This window comes from Sander lucioperca, chromosome 2 (assembly GCF_008315115.2).
Source record: "Sander lucioperca isolate FBNREF2018 chromosome 2, SLUC_FBN_1.2, whole genome shotgun sequence".
Lineage (NCBI taxonomy): Eukaryota > Metazoa > Chordata > Actinopteri > Perciformes > Percidae > Sander > Sander lucioperca.
This window is the reverse complement of record NC_050174.1, coordinates 6,464,668-6,481,992: the sequence shown is the minus strand read 5'-3', so window position 1 is coordinate 6,481,992 and position 17,325 is coordinate 6,464,668. Positions and strand designations below refer to the sequence as shown.

The 17,325-nt window shown below is 39.6% G+C and overlaps 2 protein-coding genes across 6 annotated transcripts; both read left to right on the top strand.

Annotated features, from left to right (window-relative positions):
• Positions 1-386: 386 nt before the first annotated feature.
• On the top strand, positions 387-12,227 carry dhx37 (DEAH (Asp-Glu-Ala-His) box polypeptide 37). 4 transcript variants are annotated; one of them, XM_031306015.1, is made up of 27 exons: positions 387-493; positions 768-883; positions 979-1,148; positions 2,168-2,280; positions 2,407-2,746; positions 2,831-2,979; positions 3,098-3,190; positions 3,367-3,463; positions 4,034-4,147; positions 4,278-4,494; positions 4,921-5,019; positions 5,100-5,170; positions 5,684-5,819; positions 5,923-5,999; positions 6,816-7,048; positions 7,135-7,246; positions 7,347-7,453; positions 7,825-8,013; positions 8,456-8,580; positions 9,642-9,758; positions 9,841-10,013; positions 10,104-10,218; positions 10,527-10,664; positions 10,756-10,850; positions 11,441-11,514; positions 11,638-11,735; positions 11,823-12,227. In XM_031306015.1, the coding sequence occupies exons 1-27, from the start codon at positions 402-404 to the stop codon at positions 11,897-11,899; spliced, it is 3,537 nt and encodes a 1,178-aa protein (XP_031161875.1). In that variant the 5' UTR covers positions 387-401; the 3' UTR covers positions 11,900-12,227. The 4 variants fall into 4 exon arrangements, with proteins under 4 accessions (XP_031161875.1, XP_031161877.1, XP_031161878.1 ...); XM_031306017.2 differs by having other exon boundaries at positions 404-498; positions 761-883; XM_031306018.1 differs by having other exon boundaries at positions 423-498.
• A 717-nt stretch (positions 12,228-12,944) lies between these two features.
• Positions 12,945-17,018, top strand: ufd1l (ubiquitin recognition factor in ER associated degradation 1). 2 transcript variants are annotated; one of them, XM_031306009.2, is made up of 12 exons: positions 12,945-13,118; positions 13,346-13,478; positions 13,860-13,892; positions 13,986-14,107; positions 14,233-14,363; positions 14,588-14,660; positions 14,769-14,837; positions 14,921-14,989; positions 15,063-15,113; positions 15,220-15,308; positions 16,226-16,310; positions 16,557-17,018. In XM_031306009.2, exons 1-12 carry the CDS (start codon positions 13,116-13,118, stop codon positions 16,629-16,631), a joined length of 933 nt encoding a protein of 310 aa, XP_031161869.1. In that variant the 5' UTR covers positions 12,945-13,115; the 3' UTR covers positions 16,632-17,018. The 2 variants fall into 2 exon arrangements, with proteins under 2 accessions (XP_031161869.1, XP_035847026.1); XM_035991133.1 differs by having other exon boundaries at positions 14,769-14,989.
• Positions 17,019-17,325: the final 307 nt, after the last annotated feature.

The window sequence follows — 17,325 nt, the reverse complement described above, 5'->3', positions numbered from 1 at the left end:
GCAAAGTTGTGCATTTCTTTTCTTTGTTTAAAACATTATTTAAATTCATGCATTAGGCCTATGGATGAAATTAAAAAATAAATGTAATGAAAAGATGATACTATGCACTTTTTTGTGAGTGAGTTGATATTTGAGTTTCTCGGGCTACTGCGAGGTTGTCCGAGTTCCGAGCTCGTAAATCCGAGGTCAGGGGGCGTGTTTCCGACTTTGACCTCGTTAAAACCGAGTTCCGAGGTGAATAGAACGCGGCATAACTTTAATGATTTATTTAAACAGACACACTTTATCGGGTATATTGTTCTTTTCAACAGCTTACAAAACACATTTGTTTATAAATTAGTATCAACAAACAACACAACGTGTATAGAACACCAAATACTAGTTGGTAGGTATTGGGGAATATGTTTTCATGCGTCTTTGTAGCGGAACCTTTCTGTGGAGACAAAGTTCAGCGCGGGGCAGTTTTAACTGATGGGCCCTCGTATGTTTACACGTGAGGTTTGTGCGGGGCTGTATTTTGCAACTTAAAGTGTTTAAATCTCACATGCCGTTCTTTAAACAATTAAAATAAAAGGTTTGTATTTTATAATATTCATAAAGATGTAGTTTGTTGTGTAAATTACGTTTATTTTTATTTATTTTTACCGTAGTGGTTAATCTACAGTTAGCTAGTTAGCTCTTGTTACGTTTAGCTGTTTCGTGGTGTCTACCGTTACAAGTTATCAGATGGTGGTTTTGAATATACATTGTTATTTATTAATTTCCAGACCTCAGTTCAAAATGGGAAAACAAAGGAAGAAACACAACTGGAAGGGAAGACAGCAAAGTGACACCCAACAACCAGCAGAGGAAGAGAAGACAAACATTGTTGTGGAACTTCAGGGTAAGAAATGGGATCCATAAACTGGTGAAATGAGTGGGTCTATATTGCCTCTTAAACGTCTTGTCTGTTTGGGTTGTAACACTTGTTTTCATCAGATGGGGCCAGGCTAAAAGGTGTAGACCAGAGCAACGCTTTGGTCCTCCCAGCCAGCAAAGCCAAGAAGAAGAAGGCCTCAGTGACACCTGTCTCTACCAAGAAGCCCCTCACCAAGAAGCAGAGGAAAGAGCTGCAGAAGGTCCTGGAGCGCAAAGAAAAGAAGGCTCAGGTGAGACACAGTTTGATGCAGGTTCACACAAAGCTGTAAAGCTTTAAGAAGAAAACAATCTGTTCATCCGGGATAACACAACTTTCCACTTCATGTACAGTTATGACCACAATAATGTCTTTACTAGTGCTGAGATTTATGGTCGATTAATGGTTTAGTTGATTGACAACAATGAGAAATGTATTTGTCAAAAACGTATTGTTGCTGCTTTTCTCTGTAAATTGAATATCTTTGGGTCTTGGACGTTCAGTCGGGCAAAACAAGTTTTTTAAGACTTCATCTTTGGCTCTGGGAGCTTGTGATGGCTATTTTAACCTTTTCTAAGATGTTATAGACTTTATGATTAAATATATAAAGGTAAAATAAAGGTTTGTTTTTCTTTCATCAAAAACAGCTGAGAGATTAATTGAAAATCAAAAAAATGTTAGTTAAAGCCATAGTCTTGAGCATTATTAAATATGCATATATCTGGATTTAATGGTAAAATAGTGATGCCTAAAATACCACGTCTTTTGAAATCTGCTAAAAGGTATCCAGACTTTAATCAGATAGTTCCTGATTTACATGAAAATGTAAACACTTTATTTAGAATGTGTTGTGCAGCTGCTTGTGATAATACATCATTTAACTTTGGTTTATATTTAGATATAAGATATTTAAGATTTATTAAGAAACATGTTTTTTATGACATGTTGACATAAGATGTTCTTTTGGGGCATTTTTATGTCTTTATTACAGACAGTAGAGCGATGACAGTAAATGAGGGAGAGAGAAAAAAGAAGACCTTGACAAAAAAAAGTAGTGGTTTTGGGATCGGTACTGAAACTCAAGTGTTATTATTGGCGCTAAAACTGAAATTTTATTATATGACACCTAGCCCTAGACACAAGATTGAACTAATTTATTCCTACTTAGTTATTCACAGTAACTCTTCCTGCATAGGATCATCAGGTATACTGGATATAAATTGTTAAACATTTAGTAACCCACTCACCTGTCCTGCTGTCTGTCCCGTCCAGAGAGCAGACATCCTGACCAAACTAGCTGAGGTGCAGCTTCCAGAGTCTGAACTGAAGCTGCTGTACACCACGTCCAAACTGGGAACAGGAGAAAAACTTTATCAGACCAAACAGTAAGTGCTCATATGCAACATATAAGCTAAGAAAAGCAAAGGTATATAGATATATGTATATATTTCTCATTGGAAGATATGGAGAAGGTAGAGTCAGTGGTCTTAATATGTTTGGGTTATTTTTAGTTTACCAGAGGAATTAACAGATGGAGACTCAGGAGCAAAGATCAGCAGTGTCAGTGGAGCGAACAGAAAAAGAAAATGGAAAGAGGATGAAGAAGAGGAACAAAAGGCAGAAGAAAGCAGTGATCTGGACACCTCTTCTGATGAGGAGGAGGAGGAGGAGGATCAAGAAGAAGTTGATGAGACCACAGAGAAGGAGGACAAACAGGAGGTGAAGAAAGAACAACACAAAACGGAACAAAATGGACAGAATGAGAAGATTTCAGATCAGGAGAAAGTCGAAAACAAGACACCGTCACAGCCGGCTGTCTTCATTCCTGTTGACAGATCACCTGAAATACAGGTGTGTGAAAACGACAGGTGTTCCATTCAGACAGATGTGTTTTTTGTGAGCTTGCTTTAAGCGTATTTCAATCTGTTGCTGCAGGAGGCTCGCCTGAAGCTGCCCGTGCTAGCAGAGGAGCAGGTCATCATGGAGGCTGTGAGAGAAAATCCCTGTGTCGTAATCTGTGGTGAGACAGGAAGTGGAAAGACCACTCAAGTGCCTCAGTTCCTGTATGAAGCCGGCTATGCCAGGTAGGTCACCCTCCTTATAGTGCTGATATTTACCTAGAAAAATGGCTTGCATGTGGATGTGCATTCATAAATGATATCATGTGGTTACTGTTGTCTTCTTCGTTCTGATTTCCTTCAGTGGCAGTGAAATAATAGGAATCACAGAGCCAAGAAGAGTGGCAGCTGTCAGCATGTCCCACAGAGTGGCCAAAGAGATGAACCTGTCCACACGGTAACATTCAAAGAATTTCACAGTAGACAATTTCAAATCCACAGACTTCCACAGACAGAGTATAAAGACTACTTTGTTTTTGAAACCTCCTTATGACAAGCTTGGGAAGGGAAGTTATGCTGATAATGGAAACATTTTGTAAACTTTATTGTACATGTTTGTGCGTTTGCGTTTAGGGTGGTGTCATACCAGATTCGATACGAAGGGAACGTGACCAGCGATACTAAGATCAAGTTCATGACAGATGGTGTGCTACTGAAGGAGATTCAGAAGGTATAATTGTTACTCTCAATTGAGTCATTTAATAAAATATAATAAACATGACAGACTTTGGCCTACTGGTATTTCTGATTTCATTTTTACCATGGAGCTAGGCAGTGGAGAAACATCCAGTTCACTACTGCTTTCCTTTGTGACTACTGAGAGACAGACAGATATCAACAGGGAGAGTGTTGAATGTGTGATAACGTTTTATGTTTAGTCTGTCTATGTAAGAGGAACCAGATCTTTCAAAAAAGTAAATGATTTGCATCCACTTTTTCAATTTCAGCTCAGTGGGTTTAACCTGAAACATTTTTCCTTTTTGATAAAACAATTTTTTTTAAGGTTCCTAGGAGTGCTCGTATTGTTGCTCACTAATAAATGTTTGTAACAAAACAAATCCTGCTCATATAATAGTACTACCATATTAATAGTCCGCTTTAATCTTTTGAAGGATGATGTGAGAGATTAAACACCCTCATATGAGGATTTGAAAGTGTTTTCAATATACATTTTATTAAATTTCCTTTAATTACCGTAATGTTTCTGCAATTTATTCAGTGCCTCTGTCTTGTCTCGTAGGATTTCCTGCTCCAGAGATACAGTGTGATAATCATAGACGAGGCGCATGAAAGGAGCGTGTACACTGACATCCTCATTGGGCTGTTATCTCGTATCGTCCCGCTCAGAAACAAGGTAAGAGACTGCTCTTCATGTTTTTGGTGTAAAAACTTTGACTTTTTAAATCCTGAATTACAGAGCACATGCATGATATTATCTAATCTCTTTTTTCACTACCATGCTCCCACTCTTCACGTCTCTGCAGAAAGGTATGCCAATGAAGCTGCTGGTCATGTCGGCTACTCTGCGAGTGGAGGACTTCACAGACAACACAAAGCTTTTTCGGACCCCACCGCCCGTCATCAAAGTGGACGCTCGCCAGTTCCCAGTCACTATACATTTCAACAAACGCACCCCGATGGAGGATTACACCGGAGAAGTTTTCCACAAAATCTGCAAGATCCACCGGATGCTGCCTCCAGGTGCACATTTGCATGACCCATTTTTCAGATTTTGTACTTTGTAGATTTGTTTACTACAAAACTAAATTGACCTATAGGGTTGAAATCAAAGATAATAACAACTCAACACAACTTTTTATGGTCAGTTTTGGCTATTACATGACTTAAAAGATGGACTTTTATTAATTTAGGAAAATGTGGGGGAAATGGTTAAATATTTTTAATTCATACAGATTCAAGGAGACCTTTTTGCGTTTGTTGAGATATTGTGGTGGAATGCATGAAGAATTGCACATTGATCAATAATATCATACGGAGTAATTTGCAGTAAGTAAGCAGGACAAACTGCAGTTGATGGAGATAAACTTACACACACACACACACACACACACACACACACACACACACACCCCACCACCAACCTGATGCCATGCCTCTGTCCTTCAGGTGGTATCCTGGTGTTCCTGACCGGTCAGGCAGAGGTTCACAATCTGTGTCGAAAACTGAGAAAAGCTTTCCCCTACAGAAAGGGTAACACAACCACTGGTGAGTCTAACACACACGTTTCCCCCCCCTCACACTCTGGCACATCTCTGTGTTTGTATATTTACATGTTTTGTGTTCAGGTGAAGACGAGGACGAAGAGACCTCAGAGACGATGAGGAAGTTTAAGAAGGCCAAACAGAAGAAGACTGTCGTAAGTCCACTTTTAGTAAAATGCCCTTAAAAGCTTCTGTAACTTAAAAAAGCCTTTTCTGTGTGTGTTTTTGAGACATCATTAAAGCTAATTCCAACCTCAACAGATACACTACCGGTCAAAAGTTTGTGGTCACTTAGAAATTTCCATTCCACTCCATTATAGACAGAATACCAGCTGAGATCAGTTGCGTTGTTTTTTTTAACCAGGGCAGCAGTTTTCAGATTACATTATGCGCTTACATAATTGCAAAAGGGTTCTCCAATGTTTTCTCAGTTAGCCTTTTAAAATGATATCAGATTAGTAAACAGAATCGAGAACCCTTTTGCAATTATGTAAGCACATAATGTAATCTGAAAACTGCTACCCTGATTAAAAAAAACAATGCAACTGATCTCAGCTGGTATTCTGTCTGTAATGGAGTGGAATGGAAATTTCTAAGTGACCCCAAATCTTTTGACCAGTAGTGTATTTCTTGTGTTCATATTTTAAAAGCGTTATCTCTGTCTCCAGTCTCTGCCCCGAATCGACCTGGATAACTACTCCGCCCTCCCGGTGGATGAAGGGGACGAGGACAGAGAGGCGGGAATCGGAGACGAGGAGGATGAAGGCTCTGACCTGGATATTGGAGACGATCCCGCCAGTATAGGCAAGCTACTCCAAATGAATAATACATGAATAATTCTTTAAATCAAGTTGAATGTATTTCAGATAAGTGCTTTTACTAATTCTGCCCCGTTTTGTTTCTGTAGAGGAGAAGGCTGACCCCTCTATTCCTCTCTATGTTCTCCCTCTGTACTCTCTGTTGGCCCCAGAGCAGCAGGCTAAGGTGAGATATATATCTTATGTCAGCATTATGTCACAAAACTGCTAAAAAATAAACTAGCTAGCTAAATATTTATGAGCTGGGCTAGAAAAAGGGAATGTCTTGAAAAGGTGTCCATGGTGTGGATGTGGGTCCACTTTATTACATAATATATTTAAGATTTATGCTGTTCCCCTGAATGGTTCTAGTTTGTAGCCCAAAGCACATTGAGGTGTAAATTAAGAGGAAACAGCTCAGGTGTTTGGCTATGTTTGTAACAACTTCACAAGTCCATAAACTAATTAAGTGAAGTAACTGTTAAATCCATAATGAAACAGGATTTTGAGAATATTCAACATATTATATCTTGACTTAATGTTGGAACAGGATATAAACAAATGGAATAAAACTTTGAATGATGACAGGCAGTTTTATTTGATGAGTCTTACAGGAAGGAGGAATTAAAGATCCACTATTTTCCAGAAAACAAAACAATTTGATCCAAAAATACAAAGAAGATAGATATATTGGCATTACGTGTTGGTAAGGTTTAAGTTGTGGTGTGAAAGAGTGATTTTATCATGTAACTACCACTACCATCTGTTTTATTAGCCATTGTGTAAATCAGATTTATTAAAAAAGACAGTGGTGGTTTGATAATCTAAAATGATAATAAGATCAAAGGTGAAATAATCAGTTCCCAGTCAAAATGGCAGATTCTATTCTGTACAGATTGTAGTTTTAGACAATAGCTGAGTTTGAGTCCATATAATGCAGTAAAATACAGTAATATAACTTTTACTATGATATCCTGTATGTGTTGGTGTCTCATGGCTGCAGGTGTTTAGGCCATCTCCACATGGAACTCGTGCGTGTGTGGTAGCCACTAACGTGGCCGAGACCTCTCTGACCATCCCTGGCATCAAGTACGTGGTCGACTGCGGTCGAGTTAAGAAACGTTTCTACGACAGAGTAACCGGAGTGTCGTCCTTCAGGGTCACATGGACTTCACAGGCCTCAGCCAATCAGAGGGCAGGTAGAGCGGGACGAACGGAGCCGGGACACTGCTATAGGTCAGGACTTCTAAACTGTGATGTGTCATCACATGGTTGTTTTCTGTACTTGAGGCTTCACAAATGTTTCTATGATGTTTCTGCAGGTTGTACTCGTCTGCAGTATTTGGAGACTTCAGTTTGTTCTCAGAGGCAGAGATCACTCGCCGGCCTGTGGAAGACCTGGTTTTACAGATGAAGGACCTCAACATAGATAAGGTCAGTAAAAAGTGAACAACTCAAACTTACCAGTAGGCTTCTGAGTGAAATCCTACGTCCCTCCAAAAAAATAAACGCTTAATATTTTCTGTTTGTGCAGGTGGTCAATTTTCCCTTTCCCACGTCTCCCTCTGCCGAGGCTCTTGTTGCAGCAGAGCAGTTATTAGTCTCGTTGGGAGCTCTGAAAGAGCCGCCTCGCACAGGAAGGTAACTGCCTGTTGATGGGTGTCCCTGTCTTTACCTGCCTTGACCAATAAAACTATTAGAACAGTATTGGTAGTGTTGAGGGGTATTTGTTTCTGCTTACACTCTGATTTTTACAAGGAAGTCTTAAAAATTAAAGTGACATCAATGAAAAAAGGGGTTATTTTAATATAATTGTGTGTGTGTGTGTGTATATATATATATATATATATATATATATATATATATATATATATATAAAAAAAATTTAATTCCCTTTTATGTGGACATTTAAGAGATTAACACAGCCTTTTATATTTTATACATTACAAATTGAGCTAATTAGTGGTCATATCATGTGTCTTGAACGGTTTATTTATTTAATTTTTAATAAGGGTGAAAGAGATGGAGCAAGCGAGGCTGAGCTGTCCCATCACTCCCCTGGGCAGAGCAATGGCTTCATTCCCTGTGGCTCCGCGTTACGCTAAAATGTTAGCTCTCGGTAGGCAGCAGGATTGCCTGCCTTACGTCATTGCTGTGGTAGCAGCCATGACAGTTCGGGAGATCTTCGAAGACCTTGACAGGTGAGGACACACGTTTGCTCTTATGGGCCGTCTGTGGCACACCGATTGGTAGCGGCCGTCTACCAATCGGAAGGATGGTGGTGTCGAAGTGTCTTTAGGCAAGATACTGAACCCCAAATTACTCCTGTTGGCTGTGCCATTGCTGTGTGAATGTGTGTGAATGTTTATCTGATGAGCAGGTGGCACCTTGTATGGTAGCCTTGGCCACCAGTGTATGAATCTGAATGGGGAGAAGGGTGCCTGTAGTGTAGAGCGCTTTCAGTGGTCCATTTTCCATTTGCCTTAATATCTGTTTATAATCTGTTTTTTATAGAACATGTTGAAAACTGGAATAGGGGCTTCCAGGGTCTTGCTTGTAGACTAACTGACACAGATGTTGGCTTCTCATGCTGCATACTTCCTTTTGTTTTTATTTTCTTAACCCGTTTTTGTGTCTCCTTAGACCTGCGTGTAGTGAAGATGAGAGCTCCAAACTCATCCAGCGTCGAGCTCGGCTGACCCAAATGAGGAGGTTGTGGGCTGGGCAAGGAGCATCGCTCCTGCTGGGAGACCTCATGGTCATGCTGGGTAAACTTGCTGATTTTGTTAAGGTTCTATACTGGACAGTTTGACTGTTGACATTTATAAAGTCCCCAAGACATGTCTTAAAAAGAACAACATTTTCAAAGCAGGATTTCAGGGTGAGACTTAAAGGTGCAATATGTAACACTGACAGCTAGTGTTTAAAATAGTTACTGCAGTACAAATTCAAAATACTGGAGAGAGTCGTCTACCCGCCCCACCTCCCCAGACTCAAAGCTCACGTTGGTTGCCAGGCTGAGACCGGAGAATCCAACAATGTTGCTAGACGCTTGTCTCACATAGCCAGACATCACTCCACAGCACAGCGGAGTAGCTAACGTCATAAAAGCCCGTGCTCACGTGGAGCTCTGTACCCAACTGACAGACACACTTTTTGGCTTAGAATAACAGTAGGAACTGCTAAAAATACCACAACCTCGCGGTCCTCTCCGCACGCCAGACAGACACTTCCTCGGCTTAGAATTACGATAGGAGCCGCTAAAAATACCACTACCTTGTCGTCCTTTTCCACCCGACTGAACACACTTTATTGGCCTTGGAATTACGGCAACAATCGCTAAACACACTGCAAACTCAAGGTCCTCTCTTCCCGATTCTAAGCTGTCTCCATCTTTCAAATACATCTCCAATTTTTACTCGTCACGCAACTGTTAGAAACATGCTGTTTTTTTAATGTCGGGTAGAATCTATCTCCGTTGATCCCGTTCGTTTGTTTGCTGCTTTCATGGCTGTACTAACGTTACAGCTGTAGCGCGCTGGGTTTACGTGTTTACAGGTATATCTGGCAATCCGGCCTGGCTATCAAACTGGGCTGTTGATAACAACAAACAGGCCATATGGTGGGCAGCCATTGCCGCGACCGGTTATGGTGCCATAAAATTCTACAACCACATTTTGTGACAAGATGTGTCAACAAAAAATAATGAAACTTTACAGAGTAAAAGGTGGAATTTTTGAAAGATATAAAAGCATTTTTTATTGTACAGAATGTTTGTATTAACACATTAATAGGGTTATACTATATTTCTGTACACATTTGACAACAGGTGCTGTTGGTGCTTGTGAATTTGCTGGCTGTACTCCTAAGTTTTGCGAGGAGAACGGCCTGAGGTATAAAGCCATGGTGGAGATCAGGAGGCTCAGAGGACAACTTACCAACGCAGGTACACAAACGCACACAGAAAACCTAACACATAATGTGCTGCAGAAACAAAACGGGAAATCATTCGTCTTCTCTCATCCCAGTAAATGCAGTGTGTCCAGAGGTGGGAGTATTTGTGAATCCCAAGATGACTCCGCCGACAGAGCACCAGGTGGTTTGCTTGCGGCAGATTGTTCTGGCCGGACTGGGAGACCATCTTGCAAGGCGTGTACAGGCAGAAGATATACTGGATCCAAAATGGAAGAATGGATACAAGGCAAGTTGGTCTGAACACTGTAATTGTGATTAAGGAGGCTCTACTATCGCTCTGCTTCACTGTCTCACCTTTATCCGTTTTTGTTCATAGACGCCTCTTCTGGACGACCCGGTGTACATTCATCCCACCTCCGCACTGTTCAAAACGCTGCCGGACTTCATTGTCTACCAGGAGATCATGGAGACCACCAAGATGTACATGAGAGGTAAATGAGCTTTGTGAAAACCGGGAATCGATTTCCACCAGCCAGTCATAACTCAGACTTTTTGCAGGTGTGGCTTTTATAATGCACACATTTTTTTTTTTTTCTCGAGTGACTGCCTGTGTGGATGTTATGTATTTGTACCTTTTTTCTTATTGTGTATCTCCTGTAAATTCTGTCGACAAGCTGAATTTCTAAACTGTCGTATTTCAGGACAACAAAGTACTTCTTGTATTGTATGAATTGAGAAGTCTAAATTTGCAGGCTGCTTGTCTCACCTGGTGAAATGCCTTCATTTCTGTCTCCATCAGGTGTGTCAGCAATAGAAGCAGAGTGGATCCCTGAACTTCTGCCTCAGTATTGTCATTTCGGCTCCCCTCTGGAGTCGCCCTCACCGTGGCTCTGTTCGTCTACCGGCACCATCAAATGTCACCGCTCAAGCACCTTCTGTAAGTTTTCTACAGCTGAGCACCATGGCTCTGTTTGTGCTAAAAAGGTGTCTCTGCCTACATTTGTGTAAGTGTTTTGTTTGTCCTGCAGTCCGTGTAGGTTGGCAGCTGCCAGCAGTGGAGATGGAATATCCAGACGACATCGAGCGTTATAAACTGTTTGCCAGGTTTCTGCTTGAGGGACAGGTACTGCAGCAAAACCTGAAAGTTATCCATCTCTGCTCAGTCTTCATTCAAGTTTCAGTTAGGCGTGAAAGCTTGAACCTGACAATTCTGACAGTCCTGATCAATGTTAGAGGCCAAAATAATTCTGATATTCCTCAGTGTTGGTAGCCTTGCATTGGCAAAAAACTATTCTTTCTGGGGTTCATATTACACTATACAGTATAATAAGCAAATATTTACATTTACATTCCAGACTGTAAATACAACAGTTTACACCGCTACACCCAACCCAATAAAATTACATCAAAACCATAAATAAGCATCAGTATTAATCAAATCAATCCACAAATGTCAAAAATGAAGTTTACATTTTTAAACATATTAACTAGTCCATACCTTTGGAGACATTTTAGTCTGAATAAACTTTATATACTGATGTGTTGTTCCATCTGCATTGTTCTCTGTGTGCCAGTCCAAATAAATGTGCACTTAAGGTAAATTATAAGTAGGAAAAAGAATATTAAAAACCTAAAATCTGAAATTCAATCCTGACACAAACACAAAAGCTTGAAAAAGTCTGTGTAGTAATGTTGGCTTTGTATGGTTTGCAGGTTTGTCCTAAACTAAAGAAACACAGTGGATGCCTTCTCTCAAACCCCTCCATCATGCAGAAAACCTGGGCAAAGTAAGTTGGTACTCTCACACACACTGATATGCCTTCTTTGAGGCATTTCTGTTTTTGTCAATCAGCAAATTGACTGTTTTAAAGAAGGACTTTTCTCTTGCTATTGTGTCTTTGCTGCTTTAGGCTGCAGCCCAGGACCGAGGCTTTGCTGGGAGTGCTGTTGTCAAAGAGGGTTGACTGCAGGGATGCCCTCCTCTCTGTCTGGAAAACTGAAGATAAATGTGAGGATTTAATGTGCTTGGCATGACTTGTATGAGTTCTTGTCATTTTATTTTGTTGTGTGATTGTGTATTTTTCTCCTCTTACAGTTCTGTTGTCTGCATACTGCCAGTGGTTACCTGAAGCTATGCATCAAGAAGTAGCCAAAAGTTGGCCTCCGATATGAAGGCTTACATCAACAACAACAAAAAAGACACTTGATCAGAGACTTATGTTGATCTACAGATCCATCAAACTCCCTTCCATCATCAACCCCTACTATTTAACATCAAATGGCTTCTTCAGACCTTAGGATTTTTATAATGTTCTCTCAAAGTGCAACTACAAAATCACAACACTGCCTTTTCTCAGTTTTGTATTTTAAATACTGTATCTGTGACTTGTAAAAAAAATTTTCAACTAGAGCTCTAAAATGACTTAACTTATCAGTTTGCTGCTGTCAGTTATGTCTGATTTGGTCTTCATAAGACTCATTAAAACTGGCTCTGATTAAGGCTGCTGTGTGATTTATTCATTATGTATGTATGTATGTATGTAAACTGTGGTTGGTAAATATTAAAGGGCAGCTCCACTGATTTTACACATCAATTTCAGTTTAATGGCCATGAGGAGTCTTCATCATCCTGTGTACACAGACGGTTGAGACATAATCTTGTCTTGGGTATGGAGATATAAATAGTTTAACAGAAAGCCTGTGTTACAAACTGGTGGAGAAACAAACTAATGAGAAAATGGTATTGGTTGAGATTGAATGTTAATTTTTTAATACTCTCCACTTAGTCCATTAAGTAGCTGTCCTGGAGCTTTCGATTGTTTCACGTGATCTTCCTCAGCAGATGGATTTTGCCCTGTTGTCAGAATATATATAGATGTTAACATTTCATTTTTTTTAACACTTCACAGACTTCACATCCATGTTTTCTTAGAAGTTGAGACTGCAAGTTTAGACAGCCATTTGACAAAACAGCTGAAAGTTCCTTAATTACTACTAAATGGACCTCAGTTAGATTCATTCAAGACTAAAAGTCAGAATACAGCCTCTGTTGCCTCTTCGATTTTAATTTTTTTTTTTTAAATCAAACTTTATAGCTTAGCATGATGCAATTTTTTATGTTCTTATGGGAAGCTTAAATGAAAGTTTTCACCTCAAAATGCAGAATCGTGCATGATTTTACAGGAATCAAATAAATATTTCAATTAGGCTGCTGTGATTGGCGAACGTATGTCGTGCCGTCATTTCCTACAGTCACCTCGTACACTTCCGGAAGAAGCGGAAGACAACAGTGAAAACTCACAGCTTATATGCAACGTTTTCAAATAACAAAACAGAAACAGACATTTTTATTTCAGTCTTTTGACAACAAGAGACCTAAACTGTCGCCATGGTGAGTAACACTCCGATTTTGTTCAACGTTGACGATACATTTATATCAAAACAGATCGTACTAAGAGCAGTTTAGCTAACGCTATCGAGCGAGCGGCTAACAACAACACGACAGCAGCAGAAAGCTGCCCTGTCATGATGAAATTAAAGTCATACGTGGATGTAACAAACTCACGTTAAAATATCGAAAACATGTGTTTTACTAATAGGACTTTGTTTATTCCACAGTTTTCCTTCCACGTATTTGACCACCCGATGTCCCGGGGGTTTCAGAACCGCTTCTCCACTCAGTACCGCTGCTACTCGGTGTCCATGCTGGCAGGTCCCAACGACCGCTCCGACGTGGAGAAAGGAGGCAAAAGTAAGCGTTATTGTCATACGTATAAGATGTCCGTGTACTTTCGACACTGCCAGTAAAATCTCGAGAATTATACTGTAAACGTGTTGTGAATACAGAAATGTGTTTGGGTCCTGAACATGTCTGTGGATCTAGGTTTGTTAAAGTTTTGTCAGTTCATGCTCTTTCCCATTTCTAGATGCCTTTTGATACAATAAGCCACAGTGGTGAAAGATACATTACGTTTTCAGCAGTTCCTCTGTAATTTCCCAGAATAATTATTTTAAGGTAGCATACTGGTATCATACCTGTATCTTAAATGTTTTTTTAATTGGAAGCAAAGGTTTTTACGTGATCTCTTTTTTGTTGTTGTTGGTCTCAACTAATAAACGGTTTCTTTTTCAGTAATAATGCCACCTTCAGCTCTCGACCAGCTCAGTAAGTCAAAGTTAAATCAAACAGCTCTTTATCATAAAAGTCCTGTATGAACCTTCCATGAATCTTACCTTTCTACTCATTTTCATTGTACAGGCAGGCTTAACATCACCTATCCAATGCTGTTCAAGTTGACCAACAAGAACTCAGACAGAATGACCCACTGTGGTGTTCTGGAGTTTGTGGCAGATGAGGGAATCTGCTACCTGCCACACTGGGTGAGAAACAGAAAGAAGTTTAATGTCAGAATCCAAATGTTCTCTGCTAATTAAATGATTTTAAAGCCGCTTTGTAAGTATCCATCAAGGTAGCACTGGTATTTGCTTTATTTTGTTTGCTGCAGATGATGCAGAATCTCCTGCTGGAGGAAGGTGGCCTGGTCCAAGTGGAAAGTGTTAACCTTATGGTGGCCACCTACTCAAAGTTCCAGCCACAGAGCCCCGACTTCCTAGACATTACAAACCCCAAGGCAGTGTAAGAAATATCAGTTGGGAACATTAAAGCAACACTATGTAACTTTTCCCACTTTGGTCCCCCTACAGGTTGTCTCATTGGAACTACAGCTCGCACGGCTGTAGTTCCAATGAGACAACCTGTAGGGGGACCAAAGAGGGAAAAGTTACATAGTGTTGCTTTAAATTGACCTTTTCCCATTGTGTTTAACTATAGTGATTAACAAAGTTGTCACTTTATTACAGACTGGAGAATGCATTGAGAAACTTTGCCTGCTTGACAACTGGTGATGTCGTAGCTATCAACTACAATGAAAAGGTAAACCAACTTATTCAAATTGGTGTTGGATTAATATGTAAGAATGTTTTTGTCTTTATTATTTTCTACTGATTACCACTGCTAATAGAATCTGTGTTATTGTTTCAGATATATGAGCTGCGAGTAATGGAGACCAAGCCAGATAAAGCAGTGTCCATCATCGAGTGTGATATGAACGTAAGATCCTCTACATTATCACAGACAACAGTGAATTATTCTGTTGTTCTCCAATTTAAATGTGTTGTGACTTTGTTTCTCAGGTGGATTTTGATGCTCCTTTGGGTTACAAAGAGCCTGAACGACGACCTCAGCACCAGGAAGAACCAACAGTAAGGACCAAACCATAAAGGTAGCTGTACAATTTGTGCTCTGAACAGTTTGCTAAAACTAATTTCTTCACAGGAGGAAGAAGCAGATCCCCCCAGTTACGAAGACATGGACCTGGGATTCAGAGTGAGTAAATGTTTCTGTGGGTTGGAGACAAATAAATTCCCTTACCACTACTAATAACCATAATAATTGGAGCTAATGTCACTTCTAATCTGTTTCTTATCCTCAGGCTTTCACTGGCTCTGGCAATCGTTTGGATGGTAAAACAAAAGGAATTGAGCCCAGCCCTGCCCCTCTTGGCCCAAGTGACATCAAAAGGTGATGCTCAGTATTTCATTAATTCATTAATTAAATTAAATATTGTAACACAATGGTTTAACTATTCATCATGATAACTTTGCAACATTATAATGTCCCTCCTCTAAGGTTGTTGGCATTGTATGCCTTTATCAGACAGCAGACAGTAGAGAGATGACAGGAAATGAGGGGGGAGAGAAGAACTGTGATCTCGATCTGAGGATGTTGCAGTTTAAGCTCTAAGCCAACAGGCCTCCCACACTATATATTTTTGGCCCTTTGGCTATCTTAGACAAGATTTCTCAGATAGGACCATGTTTTTTTATAGGTTGGTTGTAGGTCGGGTGGTGAGCTGAATTTGGACATACAATGTTACAGGAGGCACAGCAAATTGTGTAGACTCTGACAAAGTTCTGGAAGTGTGAGCAATTTTGTATCATTTTCTCGCTTTGTTGCTGCTGCTGCTACCTATTGCTATAATTATGTATGAGTGACCACTATGGTACAGTAGAGCATGGCAGGAAATGGTTATGATGTTTGTGACACACAGCTGTAAATACTAAAGTGTAACGCCTATTGTCTGTCACTGCTAAACCAAGACTTTGTCCACACACTTCTAATTTTATATCTTGGGTTTCTCCGGGCATTAAACTCTCTGCTGTCTGTTGCTCACTTGTGTCCCCATGTCATCTTGTTTTGGTGTCACATTTCATGGTCAGCTTGCAGACGTAATTTATAGTATGGCCATTCAACAAACTGCAAGATGTAACAATAGGCACACCTTGACTTGCAGAATTTGTCAGCTAGTCTGAGATAGTCATTTTTGCACCTGTTAAATCTTTATTTAACTACTCATCAGTGAACATTGAAGTATTCCACCAGTGTTTTAACCTTGAGTGTAAATTCCTAACCTTCAACTCAAATCTTTCATCTCACAGAGGTATTCCCAACTACGAATTCAAAGTTGGCAGGATCACCTTCATCAGAAACTCGAGGCCTCTGCCCAGGAAAACTTTAGATGACGTAAGAAGTGTAACGGATTTTATCATACGTTTGTACATATTTAACTAGCCTGTATTTACAGTATTAGTGCAGTTTTTCATATTATTTTCCCATACAACCTTTTTGTTAATATCACTTAAACTAAACAATTTCATTATGTGATTCATTCTATTTGTTTTTATTGAATTTCTAAGTATATTTTCTCATATAGCACTTGTGCTAATACTTTCCAATTATAACTACTTTTAAATCTCTTAATCCTCCCAGGATGATGCAATGAACAGATTCATCGCTTTCTCTGGAGAAGGACAATCACTACGCAAGAAGGGCAGAAAGCCTTGAAGGATTTCAAGTGCAGAGACTGGCTAGTGTACACAGACTCACCGTATCTATTGTCACATTCAACAGCAAAGTAAAAAAAACTGGCCTTCAGATGCATTGGGATTTTGTCTCGCTGTCTCTTTGAAATAGGATTTTTGCTGTTGAGTTGGGATTATATGTAATTTAAACTCTGACAGTAATATCTTGATCAGCAGAAGCTGAGCTCCATAAAATGCTGTCTGTAGTTTGTGGGATAAATAAAAATAAATAATATCACCACACCACCAACACAAAGAATAACTTGTGGAGTATGGTTGTGATATTAGAGCTTTTCTCCCCTTTTTCCATAATTGTTGCATTTTTACAATTTACTTTAAATATATTATAAGCCAGAGTCCCATACTTGTGTGCAATAATAGCTCAATACTTTTGTTTTGAAAAATAATGAACATTTTATGTTTGGGGTTTTTTAGTTTTTAGTTATAGGAGTAATTTTCACATTTTTTTTCTTGGTTTATTTATAGACTAATAAAGGACTGTTTGACGTTAATTAATTGTGGCTAATAGTTATTTTCGTAATGTATAAGCATGTATATGAACTACCAAATGAAACTGGTTATGTGATAGGATGTTTCTATATTCATGGCATTTTTCCCAACTCAAATTAGACACATTTATTTAGGAATACGCAGATGCTTTATGTTTGATTGTCCAG